At 39.6% G+C, this 21,127-nt stretch overlaps 2 protein-coding genes across 3 annotated transcripts in view; both read right to left on the bottom strand.

Annotated features, from left to right (window-relative positions):
• Positions 1-1,554: 1,554 nt before the first annotated feature.
• rnf183 (ring finger protein 183) lies at positions 1,555-5,523 on the bottom strand. The gene is made up of 2 exons (XM_017707169.1): positions 5,360-5,523; positions 1,555-3,058 (listed from the first exon to the last, which is right to left on the bottom strand). Exon 2 carries the CDS (start codon positions 3,003-3,005, stop codon positions 2,052-2,054), a length of 954 nt encoding a protein of 317 aa, XP_017562658.1. The 5' UTR covers positions 3,006-3,058; positions 5,360-5,523; the 3' UTR covers positions 1,555-2,051.
• A 1,170-nt stretch (positions 5,524-6,693) lies between these two features.
• Positions 6,694-21,127, bottom strand: part of dhx16 (DEAH (Asp-Glu-Ala-His) box polypeptide 16) — a 14,748-nt gene continuing 314 nt past the window's right edge. The window contains exons 1-21 of one of the 2 annotated variants that reach the window (XM_037546800.1): positions 20,568-20,584; positions 20,240-20,457; positions 19,905-20,143; positions 19,183-19,363; positions 18,975-19,031; positions 18,487-18,741; positions 17,235-17,474; positions 16,950-17,138; positions 16,218-16,328; positions 15,919-16,034; positions 15,483-15,693; positions 15,237-15,335; positions 14,978-15,130; positions 14,153-14,293; positions 13,771-13,933; positions 12,405-12,523; positions 12,171-12,238; positions 11,792-11,954; positions 10,275-10,436; positions 7,989-8,162; positions 6,694-7,878 (exon numbers count right to left, since the gene is read on the bottom strand). In XM_037546800.1, the coding sequence (XP_037402697.1) occupies positions 7,750-7,878; positions 7,989-8,162; positions 10,275-10,436; positions 11,792-11,954; positions 12,171-12,238; positions 12,405-12,523; positions 13,771-13,933; positions 14,153-14,293; positions 14,978-15,130; positions 15,237-15,335; positions 15,483-15,693; positions 15,919-16,034; positions 16,218-16,328; positions 16,950-17,138; positions 17,235-17,474; positions 18,487-18,741; positions 18,975-19,031; positions 19,183-19,363; positions 19,905-20,143; positions 20,240-20,437 (3,168 nt within the window). In that variant the 5' untranslated portion in view covers positions 20,438-20,457; positions 20,568-20,584 and the 3' untranslated portion in view covers positions 6,694-7,749. Of the gene's footprint in view, positions 7,879-7,988; positions 8,163-10,274; positions 10,437-11,791; positions 11,955-12,170; positions 12,239-12,404; positions 12,524-13,770; positions 13,934-14,152; positions 14,294-14,977; positions 15,131-15,236; positions 15,336-15,482; positions 15,694-15,918; positions 16,035-16,217; positions 16,329-16,949; positions 17,139-17,234; positions 17,475-18,486; positions 18,742-18,974; positions 19,032-19,182; positions 19,364-19,904; positions 20,144-20,239; positions 20,458-20,567; positions 20,585-21,127 lie in introns of those variants that run through there. The other variant, XM_017707185.2, reaches the window with a different exon arrangement.

Genomic DNA, 21,127 nt, shown 5'->3' on the forward strand with positions numbered 1-21,127 from the left:
CACTTGTTTTCAACTAGAAAATCAACTAAACATGTAATTTAAGCAGGGGCACCCAAATTTTTGCATGTTGACTCCATATCCCTACAGGAACTGATTCATACAGACAGATTAGAAAAGGTGACTAAAATAATAATAATTATTATTATTATTATTACAATTATTATCAATATTATTATTGTTGTTATTTGGTGGTGGTGTTTTTGTTATTATTATTATTATTATTATTATTAGTAGTAGTAGTAGTAGTAGTAGTTGTTGTAGTAGTAATAATATTTAAATTCTTTGTCTTCTTTTTCATATTATAATTTAAACATTGTTAAATACCTTTGAGGAAACCCCTCCAGTTACAGTGAGTGTGTATTTTCATGCCAAGCTGAAATTCAGAGCACAAAATGTTCAGAATTATAGAGGTGTGTCGAAGTAACTGGACTAACTGACCCTCTCAGTGACGTTTATCTGGGTTTCATCATTTAACTTCCATTATAGGACTAGAGGTAAAAAGCAGTAATACAACTGGCCATTTTCAGTCTGTATTTTAAAGTAAATGGAAGTGAAGCAATGAGCTTGGCTCAGCCTCTCATGCAGACTTTATTAGCATTGTTTGCTATCCATCAGTGCCAAACATCTGGTGGTTAAAGACCTGTTTGCTGACCAGGATTTATATGTCTGTCTAATCCTGTGCTGCCAATTCAGCAGCTGTGAAAAGTGACATCGACATTTATCATCCACTAGAGGGCAGCGGAGGACCAAGTAAAGACAAAGGTTTAGGTGTTTGACAGAACAGAAAAAAGTACATGCTAAAATGACCCTCAGGAGAAATATGCCTACACCCAGATATACATCCCTACACACATACCCCACTTTAAAACTACAGTGTTAGAATTAGACCTCTTTTTTTGGAGTTTTGTCAGGTGACTTTGTGAAGTTCAGTTCCTATTCACAGGTATGAGGTGACAAGCTGGAACAAACAAATTATACACTCACCAAAGCCACTTTATTAGGTGTTCAATTGCTTGTTAACACAAATAGCTAATCAACCAATCACATGGCCACAACTCAATGCGTTTAGGCGTGGAGGTGGTCAAGACATCTTGCTGAAGTGCAGACCGAGCATCAGAATGGGGAACAAAGGTGATTTAAGTGACTTTGAACAGGCGTGGTTGTTGGTGCCAGACGGGGTCTGAGTATTTCAGAAACTGCTGATCTACTGGGATTTTCACACACAACCATCTCTAGGGTTTACAGAGAACGGTCCGAAAAAGAGAAAATATCCAGTAAGTGGCAGTTGTGTGGACGAAAATGCCTTGTTGATGTGAGAGGTCAGAGGAGAATGGGCAGACTGGTTCAAGATGATAGAAAGGCAACAGTAACTCAAATAACCAACCAAAATCTCTGAGGAACGTTTCCAACACCTTGTTGAAAGTATGACATGAAGAATTAAAGCAGTTCTGAAGGCAAAACTGGGTCCAACCTTTTACTAGCAAGGTGTACCTAATAAAGTGGCTGGTGGGTGTATATATTTATAATCTTTCAGTTTTGACAAGAACATAAATATTAATGTTGACAATATACTCTTTATAAGGCATCAGTCCCTCTTTGTGACTGTCCAGTGAAATACATTGTAAAAGCATTAGACTGACTGAAACAATTGTATAATTTCCAAATCTCTGAAAAAGCTAAAAAATACAGCATGTACAACAAGTATGTGATCATTATGGTTGCTAGCAAAGGCATTTGTGTTTTGTTCATCTTAGATACTTGTCAGCGATTTGTGGAGTGTTTTTTTTTTTCTGTCACTGTTGAAACTGTTACAGTGCAGATTTGTCTTTTTGTGTGGAAACTCCTGTCTCTTCAGGGCCATCGGGAGGCTCCCATCTTTGCCCATTGTCTCTAGAGTTCCTTCTTTGCATTTACAAACACAAACAGGTTTTACAGACTGCAGTGCATCCTGTCAAAACTATTCAAAAGGTTTTTCACAAATAGATAAGGGTCATCCACTGTCCCATGTCACAGTACCAGCTGGTTTGGTTGGTTTGTCTTTATCCTCGAACTCAACCGTCAGTGTGGTTTTGGTGGAAATCGTTTCCTTGTTGTGGTGGTGGAGCTCCTTGAATTCTCAGGTTTGGCATCACCACAAAGGTCAAAATGCCCACTATCATCAGTGCCACCGTGACAACGATGATGGCAGCCACCACAGTATAGTAGCAGCGGTTAGAATGGAAGACTCTTCCCATGCGTCCTCTCATCCTGTTTGGGGGTCTCCCCACATCTATAATGGTAACCACAGCAATACTCTCTTCTATGACTCTGCTAGACAAATCTGGGCCCGGCTGCACCTGTCTTTGCTGTTTGTCAAACCCTGGCAGTTTCAGGCTCATCTTCGAGGGGCTGCTTCCTGGAGGAGGCCTCTTGAGGACAAGTTTGCCTTTGCTGCGCTCAAAGCGTACAGACTGGGCCCTCTGCATCTGAGGGGGCAGCTTGCGGAAAATGTCCTCATTGTTGCCAAGCTGTGGCAGGTCTCGACCGCGCCGTATTTCAGTCAGTTCCCGGCATACAGGGCAGGACAGCGTCTTGATCTCTGCAGAGGAGACGTTGATGCGTGCCAGGCACTCTAGGCAAAAGGTGTGGCCGCAGGCCAGCATCTTAGGGGTCTTAAAGACATTGTCATAAGTGCAGAAGCACACAGGACACTCTGTGTCTTCCAGGTTGTCTTCGGGGTATTTATCCCAACCTGTGCCGTCACCTTTCCGTTCCCGGCCACAACGCCGTCCCTCTTCACTTCGACCTCGCTCCCTCCTATGCCCATGCTCTCTATCCCGCTTCCTCCGTCTGCCGCGGCGCTCTGAATCACTACTACGGCTCCTCCGAGGGGGCCTGTCCCATTTTTCTGGCTTTTCCTGTGTGCGCTGTTGGTTTTTGGCCTTCTGGTCATACTGTGGTTTGACATTGGGTTTTAGGTTCCCCTGCCCTCCTTCCCCACTCCTTCTCTCTGTGTTATCTGACATGGCTTTCAGGAGAACAGGAGAATGAAGCAGCCAGGGAAGCTGAAGCAGCCAGCCTGTGAAAGGAGATCATGTGATATGTTATCAGTGGCATAGAAATATGCACACACCTTACTTGCTTTCTCTCTTTCACTTTAGAAAGGCCTCCTTTTTAAATCAGTGTCATTTTATTTCAATCCGGAAAATACTTTGTGAAAGGGAGTTTTTTTCCTTACACATTATTAATTACCATGTGGGTCTTGTTGCCGTTCATTATTTTATTCTTATTGTTGAAACAAATAAACAAACCAACACATAAAATCATTGGTGACATGGTAACAATTTGTTTATCCAATAGTTCGATTATTGGTAACAATTTGTTTATACAAATGTATTAGGAAAAGTATTGACATTGAAGCACCGTTTGCCTTTAGCCTAATGTATCTCACATAGATTACTTTTTAAACATCTGATAGCTGAACATTTTTAAAATTTGCTTCATTTAAATACTTTCTACAATAACCAACTTGTGTTACTTTTTAAATAGTAACCTAAGGATCTCACTCTTCATTTGGTTACCAGGACGTCTTTAATTGACTGTTTTGTAGTCGTGTAGTTTGTAATGGTGTTAGCAAGAAAATTGGCCACCTGTGAACCTAAATGTGTGTTGATGGTATTACTACTGCAAAACAGACTTAGAGTTTTAAATTTCAGCGATCATGTTCATTCTTCTCCCATCACATTTAATTAACTGGGTAATTCCATTCCAGCTTGCCTAGCAGGTTATATTATGATTTCCATTAAAAGAATACATGCATAAACCTAGATTTCATTCATGCATCAATTTCAAAATAGACGTTTGATTGTGCATCATAATGCGTCAAATGCGTTCCAGCGTCAGAGGCCTGTTTGACCCCATGTTTTCTCAAACGACATTAATACTGTTTCTTACAAGCATTTTCCTAAATAAGGACAGCCATGTGTCAATACAGATGTTGTGAAGATTAGATGTTTTTGAATATAAAGCAGGACAGTGTGCTTAGCTGGGCATGCAGTGTTTGAAGGAAATCCATTATGTGAGATGTCAGTGAGTAGGTGACTTGGTCGTGGTATAACCTAATTACATTTCTGTTATTAATTGCAAGTCATTATTTATTAATGATTAGTTATTAATGTTCTATTCTATTCCATCTATTTCTGTTGCTCTGTTCTGTTGCTCATACTTCTTACATTCAAGATATTTCATTTTAGACCAAAATGGCTTAAAAAGAGAAGAAAACCACCTAAAAGTAGTTGCGCTGATACAGCCTAAGACTGCAGTTCTATAGGGAACGTAGTACTCAAGGACTTCTTGGACCTGATACTGTTATGTTTTGGTGTTTTCACACAATTTTACTTCTGTTCAAGTGACTGTTGCACTGAAGTAACTTTGGTTTTAGGCTACTTGTGATACTTTCAAACAGTGACTAATGAATGCAATCTACAATAAGACACGTGATACATTTCCGAGCAAATGATTCATTGCTGTTCATCAGACAGGATCTGATTTCTGAAAATGAGTAAGAACTGTTTTTTTTTTGTTTGTTTTTTGTTAAATGAGCTTTTATAATGACCACATACTGTGAACAATACGTCCGTCTGTATTATGGAAATTATAAAGGGGGCAAGGACATGTTAAAGGACAAGTTTAGTACTTTGAAACAAAAGCTGTTATAAATGCCCTGTTGGATTTAGGCTCATGAACTGTGATACTGAGACTATTTTGAATGTGATAATTATATTCTGTAGGGTTAGGCAGAGCTTTCTATATTAGCCATAGCAGGCCTGCTGCAGGAAACTCTCAGTTCAGCATCCTAAGGAGCATTTAATTTCTTAGGAATATCATAGTGTACTTTTCTACCTGTAGTAAACTGATATGGCCTTATCTTTTTAATAGAACCATAACATAATTTATGAGCCACTATGTAAGTGAAAGAAGAGTCAGTACTGACAAAAGGCTGGTACACAAATAAGATTAAGGTTCAGATGTGTGATTGGTTCCAAACGCAGATTTATGGAGGGTAAGTCAAATTCCCTGAATGTGTTTTGTATTACGCTATATATGAAATGGTCTTTTCCAGTGCACAGTTAAGGAAACATTCCCGATAATGGCACCCATATTTTGATTGGGGAACAATCCCACAAGCCTTGAACTATCATATTTCAATTCCTGGTCCAGTTCCCTGACACTGGGCTTTCGGCAGGTGTGAGGTAGCAGTTCAAAGCAACAGCCCTTCCAGAAAAGGGATCAATGAAGCTGCTGTGAAAGGGCCTTTTCTGGCTAATGGCTAACTGCACAGTTCAGATGTAAACAGAGATTTAGGAAATTCTCTCCTTACCTGTGGAGGTTTGAATCCTCAGGTACAGTTCAAGCCTGCTTGGCTCTGACAGCACATGACCTGTAATCCAGTTTAGCTGTGCATCTCTTCCCCACGGGCCAAGTCAGACGCACAGTGAAGTAGCAGAACAAGCCCTTTGTGTATTTGAGCCCTCCTCACTTCGTTGTGTGCTCATTCTTTGCGTACCAACCAGACTTTCTTCCTTAATGTTCTTCTCTCCCCTCCCACTCACCTGTGCTAATCATCACCTTTACACAACCTCCCTCCATGTCAGACCTGTTAGACTGGTCCAGGTAGTATCATTGCAGTGCAAAGCTACTAATCTAGAGTCGCATAGCATTTGCATGTTTTCTTTTTAAAGCTTATGGGCCTGTACACCATGCTCTATTTCTTTGTTGTACCCCCCATGATTGAAGCATTCTAACAGAGTCTGTGCTGTTCACACCGACTTCAGAGGCAAAACTGTATTAAACTGGCACAGTGAGCTTGTTTATTTGAAGGTACAAACTGCTAATATGACTCAGGTGTTTGCTAAACAAAAATTGATGAGCAAAGTTAGAAAAATCTGCCTATCATATGCCTTCAATGCACTGCTTCTGTGTAAGGTTGTACAGTATAAGATTTCAAGGCAAAATATTAAATAAAGTAAAAATGAGAGAAAAAAAAAACATTGTAAAGTCAACCATCCAATAAAGAAGGAAATAGCCTGAGGTGCCCAAAACTATTCCTGAAAGCCACTGAACATTCCTCAGTACAAACCTCTTTGGAAAAGAAAAGGGTTCTTTGAGTGCTGCCTTAGAACAGCCACTTTTGGTTCCCTACAGAGCCGTGTTTAATACAAAGATTTGTTAAGGGTTAAGGATCTTTTAAATGTCTAAAGAACCTCACATAACGTTTCACACTCATACATTCCTTCGCAAATCAGTCAGGGACTCCCAGACCATCCACATTTTTGCTCTATCCTTGTGTTTTGCGACGATTAGGACTGGTTTAAGAACGACTGCTTTGAAGAACCACTCACTGAAAGGTTCTTTAGGGAACCAAAAGTGGTTCCTCCATGGCTTCACACAAAGAACACCATTTTGGCACCTACACTTTTAAAAGGGTACCAATACCTAGCCTATCTGTGACCACTCCCTAACAAAGGGACAACTGGCATATGTACTAACCCAAATCTCTGCAAGACGTTCTAAAACACACAAGAAGCCAGATCGAGAAGCTCTGACCACAGGTTGTAAACGTTGGTACCTTCATCTCTGCAGGAAGAATCAGATTTATCTGCTTGATCTTTTGCAAAATTTTGTTTTAACAGGAGTAGCCATTTCATGTGTCAATAGGCTTCTGTAACAGCTTTATTTTAAACATACAAATTGATCTAACAGTTGGCCTCAGGTTAATTCAACCATTTCGCCTTCAGTGTAGTGCACGTTCTATGTTTTTCCCAACAAGACTCAACAGGGGAAAGGTGAAACAACAGGTAATAATCAACAAAGTAGTGAAATATTAAACATGGTCATACTTTTTTTTTAAACTGGTGCAAAATATCCAATTAATTATGAATAAATATTGCTTGTGAAATGCTAAAGTTTTTAAAGAGTGTCAGGGATAAAGATACTTGTATTGTACTTGAACATCAGTGCAATTCATATTAGCTTAAAGATGTACTATATTGTAAGAAAAAGCAAAATACACAAATACAGACATAGGAACATGTATTGAAAATATATTCTTATCATACAAACACATACAGAAACAAACCGAATTTAAGGAAATCTTGACTTTGTAATTTTCCAAGTGATATCAAGGTTGGCCCATATTTGTGAGCATGGTTGTGTAATACTCAACTCAGTACACACCCAACACATTCAAATTTACCACTGATAGAAGCTCAAGATAACAGCCTCTGAAGATGCTTGGCATTCTTCTAACAGAATATTTAGTTTACAATTGTGAGCAAATATCAAAACAGTTCTACCTAATTATAGCACAATCCACTTAGAATAAGCCAACCATATCAGGTAGAGTGAAGGCAAGCATGAATCTCAGAGAGACTTGTTACTGCCCAGCTATTGCCGCAGCACTGCTGCTGTTGCTTCACCACTGCCTTTACTTTGGACTTTTACTACTAACTCAACCATATGTAATGTAATACAGCACATTCCAAGAAGACGTATTTTATTGTCTTTCACTCTGAGAACACCCCAATTAAAACAGAGGTAAAACCATTGAGAGGAACTTGACCGCAGGGCTTTGAGCCTGAGTAAAATAACAGGTTTTGTCCATACTCCTTTACTCATGAACAAGGTTGGTTTTTTTCAGCTTTCTCTCTCTGCTGCATCACTGCAGCTCAGGCCTGTAAGAGAACAATGCAGAAACACTGTGTTCTCAGTTCAGCCCAGTTCCTCTCGAGCTTTGCCCTGTTTGCGAGGCATTTTCTTACTGCTGCTGTCCTCCAACTCTTTGCTCTTGTAGTAGTGAGGAGCCACCTCTAACAGCCAGCTGCTGTCTATCTCGATCACCTGAAAGAGACAGAGATCAACAATGCCAAAGAGGGTCAGACAAACAGCATGCATCTTTATTACATTTTGCAATGGAAAAGGCAAGTAGAAGAAAATAATGAAGATCTCACTTGTCTCATAAACTCCTTGGTGGTGAAGACCAGCTCATGGTAGATAAGCCAGCGGGGCTGCTCCTCAAACAGGGAGCTGTTGGGGTGCACATAGACTGTCTGCTGGTGTTTTACTGTCTTATAGCCTCCCTTACTGAGGTGGGCTGTGTGGTAGAAATAACCTGCTGTGACGGCCTAGGAGACAAGAAAGAAGAAAGAAAGATACTACATCAGCATATTACAGAAGACAGTAAAGCAGCATAAGACAGTTATGTCTGGAAGAGGCCTGAGAATGAGAAATAGAAAAGCCTGAGTGCTAACCAATACTGGCTGATAGATGATGCTTACAGGACAGCTGTTTTCTTTGTTCCTGGCTAATGGAAAACAAAAACATAAACAAACACAGCTGATATTTATAGTAGGGCTAGTACTGGAAAATGCCTGTAGACAGTGAAGACTGTGTTTCTGGATGAGGTTTCTCTTTAGAGAAAAGGCAAAAGGAAGTTTTGAAAAAACAATGTCTGCTCCGAACAGTCCAATGCGAGAACAGATCAACACAATCCTGTTCATTGTTAAGAACAGGTCACTCTCCAAATTGGGAACCATTCAAATCATAATGCCATCAAAACAGGGCCAAAAGTAACTCAAAAAGCAACACACAGCTCTGTTCCTTTCTATTGAAATAGTAGATACTATAAAAAAAAAAAAGAAAAAAGAAAAGGATGGCATGCCCACTCCAGGTAAGGTGAAAGGACTTGCCCCAGGTGGAGGAGTTTAAGTATCTCGGGGTCTTGTTCACAAGTGATGTGAAGAGGGATCGTGAGATTGGCCGCAGGCTGGGACAGGCGGCAGCAGTAATGCGGTCACTGTAACGGACTGTATTGGTGAAGAGGGAGTTGAGCCATAAGGCGAAGCTCTCTGTTTACCGGTCGGTCTACATCCCGACCCTCACCTATGGTCACATGAGCTGTGGGTAATGACCGAAAGAATGAGAATGCAAACACAAGCGGCGGAAATGAGCTTTCTTTGCAGGGTGGCGGGCTACACTATTTGATAGGGTGAGGAGCTCGGCCATCCGGGAGGAGCTCTGAGTAGAGCCACTACTCCTAGAGGAGAGTAGAGGAACCAGCTGAGGTGGTTCAGGCATCTGATCCGGATGCCCCCTGGACACACCCGGTGGGTGTGTACCAGGCACGGCCTACCGGGATAAGACTATGTGGTGGTCCTAGGACCCGCTGGAGGGATTACATTTCCAAGTTGGCCTGGGGGCAGCTTGGGGTCCCTGGGAATGAGCTGGAGGAAGTTGCGGGGGACAGGGTCATCTGGGATTCTCTGCTCTCCCAACTTCTACCGCGACCCTATCTGGATTAAGAGGTTAATGACGATGATGATAAAATAAAAAAAAAAAGAACTCCTTGGTAAAAATCTGTCAGAACTCTTAGCAATAGTTTGTAGTGTTTCACTCAAATAACAAAGAAAAACACACATTTTTTCAGGTTGTTTTGACTACTGCGCTGGCACAGGTTTCCATAACTGTGAGCAACTTTTTCCACTTGTGGCTTTACCAGCAAGCCGACTGGGTCCTTCTAGTAATAGGTGGGGTTTTCCTCATAAAGAGATGGCATATCGTGTGTTACAAGCATTCCCATTCATTTTTTAACCAGTAAACTGTATCTTCCTTTGTAACACCACCTCTGGTAGTACTGACATGACAGTTTAAAGGGCAATTCCACTAATTTTTTAAAAATTCATGAATTTATGAGGTAAACAAAGTGGTATAATGTGAAGTGGACCATTGTAGATAAACAGAGTCTGAAGTGTTCACAGTGAGGGTGACAGGAAGGAATGTCTGAGGTGTTTAATGCTTCCCAAAAAAAAAAAAAAAAAAAAAAAAAAAAAAAAGTTATCACACAAAATGGTTACACATATGTTGCATGGTGCCTGTGATATTGTTTCACAATGGTTCTGAGATAAGGTTTTGGCCCAAAATGTATTCTTTAAATCCATTCATGGTGGAGAGGTACGTGTAGGGTGTTCTAAGGCAAAACAGTTCCCAGAGATCCCCCCCGATTTAATCCTTTTTTAACCAGTTTTAGCATTATCAAAATACACATACCATTTCACAACAAACCATCCCAACTGAATTACAGAGAAATTCCATGGAATTTCCCTTGTGTATCTTGAGTTCAGCACCTTAAGATGATGTGGAGGTGATATTCTAGCCATTAGAATACAGAAACCATATGAAATGTTCCTCTGTGCTGTAAGAAGTTGGGGAAGGTGACAAAGTGAGGAAAGCGCAGCTACCTTGCGGATGGGAACGATGTCACCATTAGCGCTGCACACCTCCACCTCAATCCTGTCCATCAGACCCTCCAGCTGCTCCCTCACGTCTCTTGCGCGCTTCATTGAGCGGAACTGAATAAAGTTCTCAAAACACCACTGAGTGGAATAACCACTTTCCACCCACTGTCAAAGAGAGACATACGCAGACAGAGAGACACTATGTAAGATAAAGAACAGTATAATTTTATTACCTCAAACTCAAAATGCTGGCAATAAATGAAGAATTGGGGTTTTGCATCATTTTGGCTTTATGGCATTGTAACAGTGAGAAGCAGCTCACGGCTTTAATTATTTACGTAATGAGCTGCATGTCCAATTTAAAATATTTCCAAAAAGTAGGCTGAAACAGAGATATTGGACTGGGTCCAACTATAGGTTTGGTTCTCCCTGACAAAATTAATAAATGGTGAATGAAAGGGAAATATCAATATGTTTAAAGAGCCCATATCCATTAGTTTACTTCAGTTTCACTCATAACGTTCAGTGATTTTATGTACCAAAAATTCCAAAATTAATTTTTACATGACCATTTTCCATTTGTTTTTACTGTGCCTTTAAGAGTGCTATATGTAAATGAGCTCTGTTCTGATTGACTGCCCAATATTACGCCTTGTTCAAAAAGCATCCGTTTATAACCGCAGTATGAATAAACAGAGCTAAACTATAAGAAGAGCAGTGGGCATATGTAAATGTGATAGTTTGCATGACATTACAAAAACAGTAACTGCTTTGCAGCTTAGTTTACATATACAGACTGTATGGACTGGGGAGTGACGGTACATTTTGAAATTTTAACAATGTTTTACACACTTCATAATATACTTTTACGTACTACATAAAACTTATTTTAATAAAGAGAGAAGAATTCAGTTTTTCATGATATGGGTCCATCAAAGTATGTGTGAAAGCTTTAAATGACTAATTTTTTTATTTTAATTGATTAATTAATTAAAAACTAGTGACAGAACTATTTGTCAACTTTCAACTTTCCAGTACATTTTAAGTACGTGCCACTACTGCAAGGTTTTCTTAAGAATGCTGTAAATATGTAACCATACTAGGATTATTAATGTGTATAGAAATACAGCTATCGTCAAAACCTGATGGATACTGTTCCTTTCCTTCATGAGTAAGAATAAGAGTGTTTTACTTTTTTAGAAGGAACAATTTCAGCTCTATACATCTCTTAACCAGTATATCACGCGTGCCGCATGTCACGTACAAACAGCTCACTGTTACACAGTGCTTGAAATGGATGCATCATCACAAAACATAGTGATGATACAGCCTGACACTGCAGTCTGAGCTACAACAGGTAGAACCGGTTACAACAGCACATATCCAGCGACACGTATGCCATAAGGAAGTCAGACATTTGTGTGAATGGAATTAAAAAAAAAAACTAACAAAAAAAACAAAACAATGGCCTAACAGGTAAACAAGGCACAGAAACACAGACAGACAAAGTTGTATTTTACCTGTGTGTACACATTCAGGAGCACCAGATGGTCTCCTCCTGGCACCACAAAGTTCATCCGGGCATTGTCTGCATGCACCACTTTGTCTTTGGGCCGGTAGAAGATGGAGTTGTTGACGGACAGCATGGCAGCGATGGTCAGCACCTCCTCTGAGCACTTGTATCTGGAGTGTAAAGGAGAAACATATCAAAACACAGTAAAGCGTAAGGGCAAAAGCTTAAACTGGTCATTTTAATATCTTGACTTTGTACACATCTCCTTACAAACATTGTTCATTAAAAAGCCATTACAAGGTTCTTTAAGGAGCCAAAAGTGTTGTTTTCTATGGCATCCCTCTTAAGAGCCCATCTGGCATCTTTGTGCTGATATGGAGACTTACTGCTCAGAGGCCAAGATCATTTTACTGAGCATGGGGTCCACAGGCAGCTCAGCCATCCTTCTCCCCAACTGCCACACAGGAACAGAACCAAGTTAACCACAACATACACTGTAACCCACATGTACTATATTGCACATTACAGCAAGACCATGTTTATGTGATGCCTAAACCTAGGCCTTTTGCACAGCAGCAAGAGAACTATAGGAAGAATCAGACGGATGGGAATTGAAGCACCTTAGTAAGTTCTCCAAGGTGGTTAAGGGCACCCAGGGCATACAACTGTTCCAGAGCCAGCACCAGGGTTTCATGTGGAGGAGGGTCCATGAAGTCAAAATGGATCAGGTCATTTATTCCTGTAAATTAAGCAAGAATATAAAAACAAAATACTCATAAATTAAGTAATGACTAGGTTTTCAGAAAACGTGCATTCATCTGCACACAGAACGACTGTGTTGTCTATATGGAAAACTCATCCTCAAACTAAAGCAAACTAGGTCACAGTCTCAAGATGAACTCAAGCTAAGATACTGCTAGAAAGAAGAGGCAATGCTGACACCTAAATACAGAGATAATCAATAGATAAGACTTTTTTTTTTTTAAAAGAGGGAACACAGAAGCAATGTGAGCAAACTTAGTATGTCAACTACATTTATACAGGCTGTTTTGTTTTTTTTGTCAGATAGGGCTGGGACAATAAGCAGTTTTGAGCAAGAAAAAAAACCAAACATATATTTATATAATAACATTTATGTACAGCCCAAAGTATTAAATCAATTAAAAAAAGACAAAAAACATCAACACTAATGCTGTCTTTCACATTAGAACTTTTTACTGTTCTTTTCAAAGAATTCTTCTCAAAAATCACTGTCATTATTAATTTCCCAGCCCTAAAATAGGAGAACATTTATGTTGTTATTCACATTACAAAGACACTGAAATAGTTATTATTCCACAAATTTACACAAACAACTATTTTCACTTTCTTTAACAAGTAAAAAAAAAAAAAAAAAAAAAAAAAAAAAAAAGCACTCTCTACACGACCTCAGCAATAGTGGAGGAATCCAGCACTAAGTAAGTCTTCAGACAGCTTTACTGTGTCCATTAGCTTCCTATAGATTCTTTTGAATAGATATTTTAAGTAGATTATTCTCAGAAAGTAGTTTAAAAAATAGAAAGCATGTCAGAACAAAAGTTGAGAAATATCTTCTTCTTGGACAAAGATGTGACAATGTTTCCAAATAAGGCCTTACTCCGAAGACTTGTTCGACCTGCTGCCTTACTTTCACATCAAAACAATGAGTAAGCTTTGAAAGGAATTACAGTGCTGCAATGCTCTGGGAATGTGGAAGAACTGGAACTGTAACACACTCACTGCTGTTAAACAATAAAGGAGAAGTTTACTGCAAGCAAACTGACCTGCTGGTTGTAAAAATGATGCATGAGCCACTTATGGTTTATGCATTAAGTGACAGGACTAATATTTTAATGTATGAGTTTATGTTTCACAGATTACCAAGAAAAAGCTTCAAAGTGTAATATTGTGGTACCAGTACATAAATAAATGAAGAATACTAGCCAAAAAGTGCATTTCCATCCTTACCCAGACTCTTCAGAAGCAAGACCACATTTCCTAAGTTAGTTCTTTGGATCTCAGGCACTGTGGTTTCCTCCATCTCGTGTTTGAAGGCCCAGGCCGTGTAGAGCCGAAAACACTTCCCAGCAGCCACACGACCAGCTCTGCCTGCCCGCTGATTGGCCGAGGCCTGTAAAATTACAAGACAGCACTTAAAAAAAAGACATGGATAAAAGAAGATCACACAAACATCATTCCAAGTGATGTGCACAAATACAAAGAACTGGAACATGTTTGTATCCAGTACAGAAGTGGGGCACGACAACAACTCATTTGCCTTTCCACAAAGCAGCATGTTTTCTATCAACATTAAAATCACTGCATCTGAGAAAATATGTGCATCTTTTACCCGTGAGCATGGTGTAACAATCAGAGACTCCATCCCTGTTCGCGCATTGTAGCTCTTCTGTTTGCAGAAGCCTGGGTCAATCACATAGATGATACCATCAATGGTGAGAGAGGTTTCTGCTATGTTTGTGGCCACCACAACCTGAAACAACAACACCATGTACTGTGGTTTTTTCATCTTGGTAAAATATCGCTAAAAATGTTTTCTTTGGGTACTATTTTGCCTTACAACACCCTGCAAGCTTAGCATAAAATGTCTCCAGCAGTGTACTCCATCATTTCATGTAACAGTGTTCTGTGATGTAGTTTTTAGAGACATTTAAAAGATGTCTGGTTCCTATAAAACACCACTGTGAACAATTCTGACCAGTCTATTTTGACTAAGTTTATCTAGAATGACTCCTACCACACCAAACCCCTTGGAATGATTTCATCATTTGTCCTGCTTTTAGAAAACTCTAAAAGGCATATTTTCTGTAGTACGACAGCATTATCTTTTGCATGGCTGGTTCGTTCTAACATTATGTAGCCTACCTGTGCAGCCTCCTGTAATGCACCACAACAGCAAGTAAGCTTGTGAGTTTAACAGGCATTACAATGGTCATTAAAACACAGTCATTTAAATTTCATTTTCTGAAATTTCTAAAACCTCTTTATGAGTGTATTTACAATGAATGTTTTACTTACATTCCATTCATCTAAATTAATTAAAATAATTTTCTAGTCTCGCATACACATAACCTGACTGACAGTGATGAAGACTGCTGTTCCCCTAGCAAAAAAGACTGTTGATCGCAAAAACCTCAAACTGCAGAATATGTTTTACCTTGCGAGCTCCAGGAGGTGTGGGGTTGAAAATCTTGGCTTGCATGTCTGAGGGTAGATTGGCATAGATGGGGAGGACGATAAGTTCAGAGATCTTAGAGCCAAGCCTTCTACACCTCTCTTGTAAAAGTTCACAGCAAGCCTCAATCTCTTCCTATAAAAACAACACAAGAAGAAATAAAAGCAGAATGAATCACGAGGTTGAAGCACAACAAACTTGCAACGTACTTGGTTTTGTTACCTTCGTCAGACAGACTGACCTGTCCAGTAAGGAACACAAGAACGTCCCCAGGAGGCTGTGTGACATGGATCTGGAGTACAGATACCACACATGCGTCAAGATAATCAGCCTCTGGAGCCTGTGGAATAAACAACAGACAGTAATATTCATTAGTAAACATGCTCACAACTAACCCCTTTTTTGAGCATAAAAATTCCATTGTAATCTACTGTGAAATATTTCTGAACAATAATCATGTATAGCGATGTCATTCTACAGCACTGGCCTTGGTGTAGTAGATGTCAACAGGAAACCTGCGTCCTGGTATCCTAAAGACGGGCGCATCGTCGAAGAAGCAAGAGAAACGTTCTGTGTCCAGAGTGGCACTGGCCACCAGTACCTTCAGGTCTGGCCGGAACCTTGCAATGTCTTTGATTAGCCCGAACAATATGTCTGTGTGTAGAGTCCTCTCATGGGCCTCGTCAATAATAATCACACTAGGAAAGAAAAGAACAGAAGGATGCAGATGTTAAGCAAGTTAAGCAAACGTAAAGCTAGAAATAAGGACAGAGAATCTTGGTCTTGGGGATGTGAATTTGTTTTAAGCAAATACAAATTTTAACAACCATAATATTCATATAACTGCAAGCTAGAAAACTCAAACTGTTAATGTCAAATTGTTATTACTTCTAAATAAATTGTGGCAAACAATTGTAACACACCTGTAACTAGCCAGGTCAGGTTCAGTGAGGAACTCTCTTAGCAGCATTCCATCAGTCATGTACTTAAGCACAGTCCGTTCAGATGTGCAGTCCTCAAATCGGATACTGTAGCCTACCTGATAAAGACAAATACATAACAATAACCATCAAAAATTAATCTTACTGCTAATTTTATTTATCATTTCTAATTTTATTCTAGCCATAACTGTCCTCATTCAGCACATTATCTCCTCTAAAACAATGCAGTGTTTAGGTGTTTATCTAATGTAGTACATGTCTATGTTTAAAAAGATTTGTACCTCGTTCCCCAGCTTAACTCCCATTTCTTGCGCCACTCTGGCTGATACAGACATAGCTGCCACTCGCCGAGGCTGGGTGCACCCAATCTTCATCCCTCCTTTCGTATAACCCTGTGAGAATAGAAAGCACAGTAGATGTCTAAAATCATTCTAATACGATGTTAGTTCTCTGCAACTTCAAACAATTAGTAGGAACCTATGATTAAAAACATTAAGCATTAAAGAAATCTTGCATGTCTAAGAATGCAAGTAAGCTGTTAAAAATTAAAGCATAACTAGATTATTAATGTTTTTTTTTATTATGAGGTATTTTTTTATTATCTGAGGTATTTTTTTATCATTTAATAACTAGTAGTAATCAAAATATTTGAAACACCGAAAAACTAAAACCGCTACAGTATTAGATCTACACCACGTTTCACACTCCAGTCCTCACAGGCCAAAGAGGCCACTGCAGACTTTAGCACAGCGCCACATTAAACACACCCGATTCAGCTCATCAGCTAATTAGCAAAGTGTTCATGAACTGAATTCAGAGTGTTCGATAGAAGGGTAAACTCTTATCTCTGCAGCACTTTGGCCCAGAAGGTCCCCAGTTTGACATGCCCGATACACTATTTTATAATTAAAATAATTAGAATATAAATAAAAATATTACTAAATAATTAACATTAATTAGTGATTCTAAACTTTGAATTGTAATGTTTAAAACATCCTCAATTAAATACTTACGTCCTCAAAGAGGTACTGAGGGATCTGGGTAGTCTTCCCGGAGCCCGTCTCTCCCTCAATAACAAGGATCTGATGGTCTTTAATGGCAGAGAGGAGATCTTCTCTGTAGGGAAACACTGGCAGACTGCGCCTCACTTCCTGGATGGATTGCTTCTGTTTCTCTGCTTGAGAGAGCTCAGACTCATGTTCCTGTCAACAACGCAATGTGTCATTATTGAAGAAGTTCAAATACATGATATGAATGGAATATACTTCGACAGTGAAGTACTGAACATCTGTACCAACCTTCTCAGATAGTGTCCCTTTCATTGTCATGGCAGTGCTAACAAAGTCAATCATCTCCTCCTCCTCCAGCACTAGTTGGTACTTCTCTTTCTCCTCCTTGATCCGTCTCTCCCTTTCCTCCCTGGCTCCGAACTGCAGGGTGGCAGTAGCGACCCGTGCCTCTTCCCAGCGCCCCTGCTCCCCACCTCCCTCTCTAGGACCCTCGTCAAACTCCAGTTCCATGTCCTTCTGAGGGATAGACTAAGTGCAGAGTGGGTAGGGGTAAGAATGAATAAGAAAAGCATTGTAAATATTGTAAATATTGTTTACAGTCATTGCTTTTTAATGGGAATACTGGTAATCCAAACAAGTCGTTCTCAGGATTTTCACAGGGCTGTTAGTTGATGTTAATCAAACCATTCAAATGTCTACATAACAAAACACAATGAAGAACAAAATCTTTTTTTAATTAAATTTGTTAAAATGCAAACAAAGTCAGTCTGAGTATGTCAAAGTCTTATTCTGCCTAATGCCTAAGGAATTGTTTTAGTTTTTTTTTAGTTGGCAAAGGTAAGTGAAAGCAAAAAAGGGCCTTTTTAGATTTATAATAGCTTCATTATCACAAAACGCGGAAGACATGTAGGTCTACAGGTGGTTTTGGATAGTAAATAAAATGGCACAAGTTGCTCGTAGACATTGCGTCCCTAGCTCCTATTACCACTACTAAAAAATCTGAGTAAATTTCTCTACAATTAATAATTTCACCTCAAACCACTCTAAATGACTTTGTTTATCTCTCAACAACTGAATTATACAGAAATATAGAAAAATCTGTGTAAGTCCCTTTTAAGCATGCCAAAAGTAAAAATTTAATAGTGTAGAAATTCACTAGTAGGTCTATCTACTCAATTAGAAGTAGGCAATATGACAGTATTTTATCATTATTGTGATAGAATGCCACAATATGCTTTTCTAAGTGATATTGTCGATGCTTAAAGTACACTGACTAACTACATTTCATTTATTTAGTGTTATTTCATTGGATTTAGTGCAGTGAAGTTTGTAAAATACAAAAAAAATATTGTAGTAAATTTATTAATAGTAGTAGTGTTTCAATATGTGGCACTGCAGGCTCTATTTTGGCTGTTTCTACATATTAAATCCCAGGAAAATTGAAATATCATGGTGCTCTATGATGGATATCATGGGCATGTACTGAAGTATAGTGAGGCAATATTGTTGCCATATTGCCCACCCCTATATCCAGTCTTACTTTATTTCTGATCTCCTCTGGCATGTAGTAGCGGTTCTTCCTCTCCTCTTTCTCTTTTGCTCCAGCTTTCTTGTAGTCTCGAGCCAGATCTCTGATCTGCTTCTTGTATTCCAGGTCTTTCTTTTCCCTCTCAGTGAGAGTGTTGCTGGAGAAGAGGTACTCCTCATCCACAATCTCTGCCTCCAGGTCTTCCAGCTTCTCCTGCTCACGCTTGGACAGGTACTCCCATCGCGACTGTTTCCGTAGCTCAGGCAGCTGTGGAGAAGGCAATGAGAACAATGGACCAGTGCTGTTTAATTCACTTTACAGTGCAGAGAAAATATCCTGAAGACAAGTGCAATTCATCTAATCGCTCTAGTCAGATAAATAAACCTTCACTGGTCTTCATATTCAGCAGAAAATCTCAGACTGAACTATCATACTTTCAAATTTTACCAGACCAATACGGTTTGTAAACACAAAGAAAACATGTCAGAAAAATATTTTACCATTTTCCTCTGATCTTCTTCAGCCATCTTCAGTCTCTTCTGAGCCTCTTCATATGCCTAAGGAGTAGACAACCAGTTTCAGTTGGGTTACTGGGCTTCTTTTGTACTGATTAATTTGGAGCAGTGAAAGAATCAAATCCTTGAAGATTGTGTAGCTCATCTGTCAGCAGTAGAGTTAATGTGATACTATCATGGTTTAGCGCTCTACCTTTTTATCATTTCTTTCCAATATGTGTCTAGTCTTCTCTTTGTCTCTCTGCTTCACTCTTTCTGCAAAGGCATCCCTCTCTTCCAGATCCTGTAGCCTCTCTCTCTCCTCTTTTTCCCACTCTTCCTCCTCTTCTTCCACTTTCGCGGATTTCTTTGAATCTTGTGATGCTGCCATGGTACTGCAAACGCAAAGCAAAGATGATCAAAACCAAAACGGAACAAAAGTTAAAACAAGAAATTGAAAGCTTCTCTGAAACAAATTGGCCTTTGGTTTTCTATCAGAGAATATGGTAAAAATACATTTTAACTAAGGGGTGACTGCAGTGCTTTTCAACTTTCAAGCACAAAATTTGGCTCGCTGATTACAGCACCATGTATGCTTGGGCAGTCGTGGGTTGGAGGTTAGGGAACTGGCCCTGTGACCAGAAGGTTGCCGGTTCGATCCCCAGCACAGACAGTCCATGACTGAGGTGTCCTTGAGCAAGACATCCTAACCGCCAATTGCTCCCTGGGCACCGTGGATAGGGCTGCCCACTGCTCCGGGCAAGTGTGCTCACTGCCCCCTGTTTCAGTTCACGGATGGGTTAAATGCGGAGGTGGAATTTCCCCATTTGCGGGGTTTAAAAATGTATCACTTAACTTTACTGTAGATTTGCAGCATCTGCAATACATTCACTTTCTTCAATTCTAAAATAAATCAAGAAATCTAAATACGCTCACCTCTTTTTTTCACCTTCCTCACTCGATGATGGACTTTCATCTCTCTTTTGTCTAAGATGCTTTCTCTTCTTCCCCCTCTCCTTGTCTTTGTTTTTTTTCTCTTTCCTTTTTTCTCTGACTGCCTCTCCATCACTATCACTGTCCTCCAGGATAGTGTAGGTTTGGTTCTTCCTCTCCATCTCTATGGCCTGCCGTTCTATTGCTCTGGCAGGTTTCTCAACAACCTGTTTCTTCGGGACCTAAATAGGCAATACAAAAAATAAAAATGAACAACTGTCACAATAAAGTAACTACTGCCAAAATTTGTACCCTCTTGGATTTAAATGAGTCGGTACCTTGTTGTATAGCTCTTGAGCGAATGCAGTGACTCTCTGGTCAATGTCAATGGTGCCTGTCTGTTGCAAACGAGCAACAAAATCCTGTGGACCAGAGGATTTACGCACCAAGCCGATCATAAACTGGGCCACATACCGGTCACTCAGGCCCAAGATGTCATGGAGCTGGTCGCTCACCCACTGCTCCAGATTAGCCATGCTTAAGGTAGGTGGCACAGCTGCAACACAAAAGTTGAATATTAACCTCACACCACACATTCAGTAACTTTTTTTAAACATGGACAAAAACCCTTGCCAAAGGAAATGTTTATCTAATAAGCAAATTTACATTTGGTTTACATTCTCTTTTGTCCCACATGTATTTGATCAGCAGACATGTTCAGCATCCAAGTTCTCTAGAGTTACAGCAAAAAAACATGGGGCTATTACAAAGGTAATGGTAATGATGGTAAATGGGTCACATTTCATTAGACTTTGGCTACATTAGACCCCCAGTGCAAAATTAAAGAAACAAACCAAACATGCCATAGCTGATCGACTAGAGGTAAGGAGAAAACTACATTTAATTTTGAGCGGGAAACAATTCCGTTAAAACAAAGTTTTAAAAAATACAAAGGCAAACAAAGTTACTCCAAATGTTAATGGAACATACGCGGAAATAATAATAATACATTCAATTTATATAGCGCCTTTCACAAACCCAAGGACGCTTTACATCATATATTAAAATAATAATCATAATAACTACAGAGAGAAAAAAGGAGGTTTCTAGCAGGGATTTGAAGGAACGTGCTAACATGTAACTACACGACCAAAAACCTATAACGTGCAGACTTTGTTGACTAGTTAAAGCCATCACGCTTGGTCAGAATTAGGCTTAACACACAA

This window comes from Pygocentrus nattereri, chromosome 17, assembly GCF_015220715.1.
Source record: "Pygocentrus nattereri isolate fPygNat1 chromosome 17, fPygNat1.pri, whole genome shotgun sequence".
NCBI classification, from domain to species: domain Eukaryota; kingdom Metazoa; phylum Chordata; class Actinopteri; order Characiformes; family Serrasalmidae; genus Pygocentrus; species Pygocentrus nattereri.

Coding starts and splice junctions, on each gene's coding strand:
- rnf183 (XM_017707169.1), bottom strand. CDS start 3,005: ATGTCAGATAACACAGAGAGAAGGAGTGGGGAAGGAGGGCAGGGGAAC.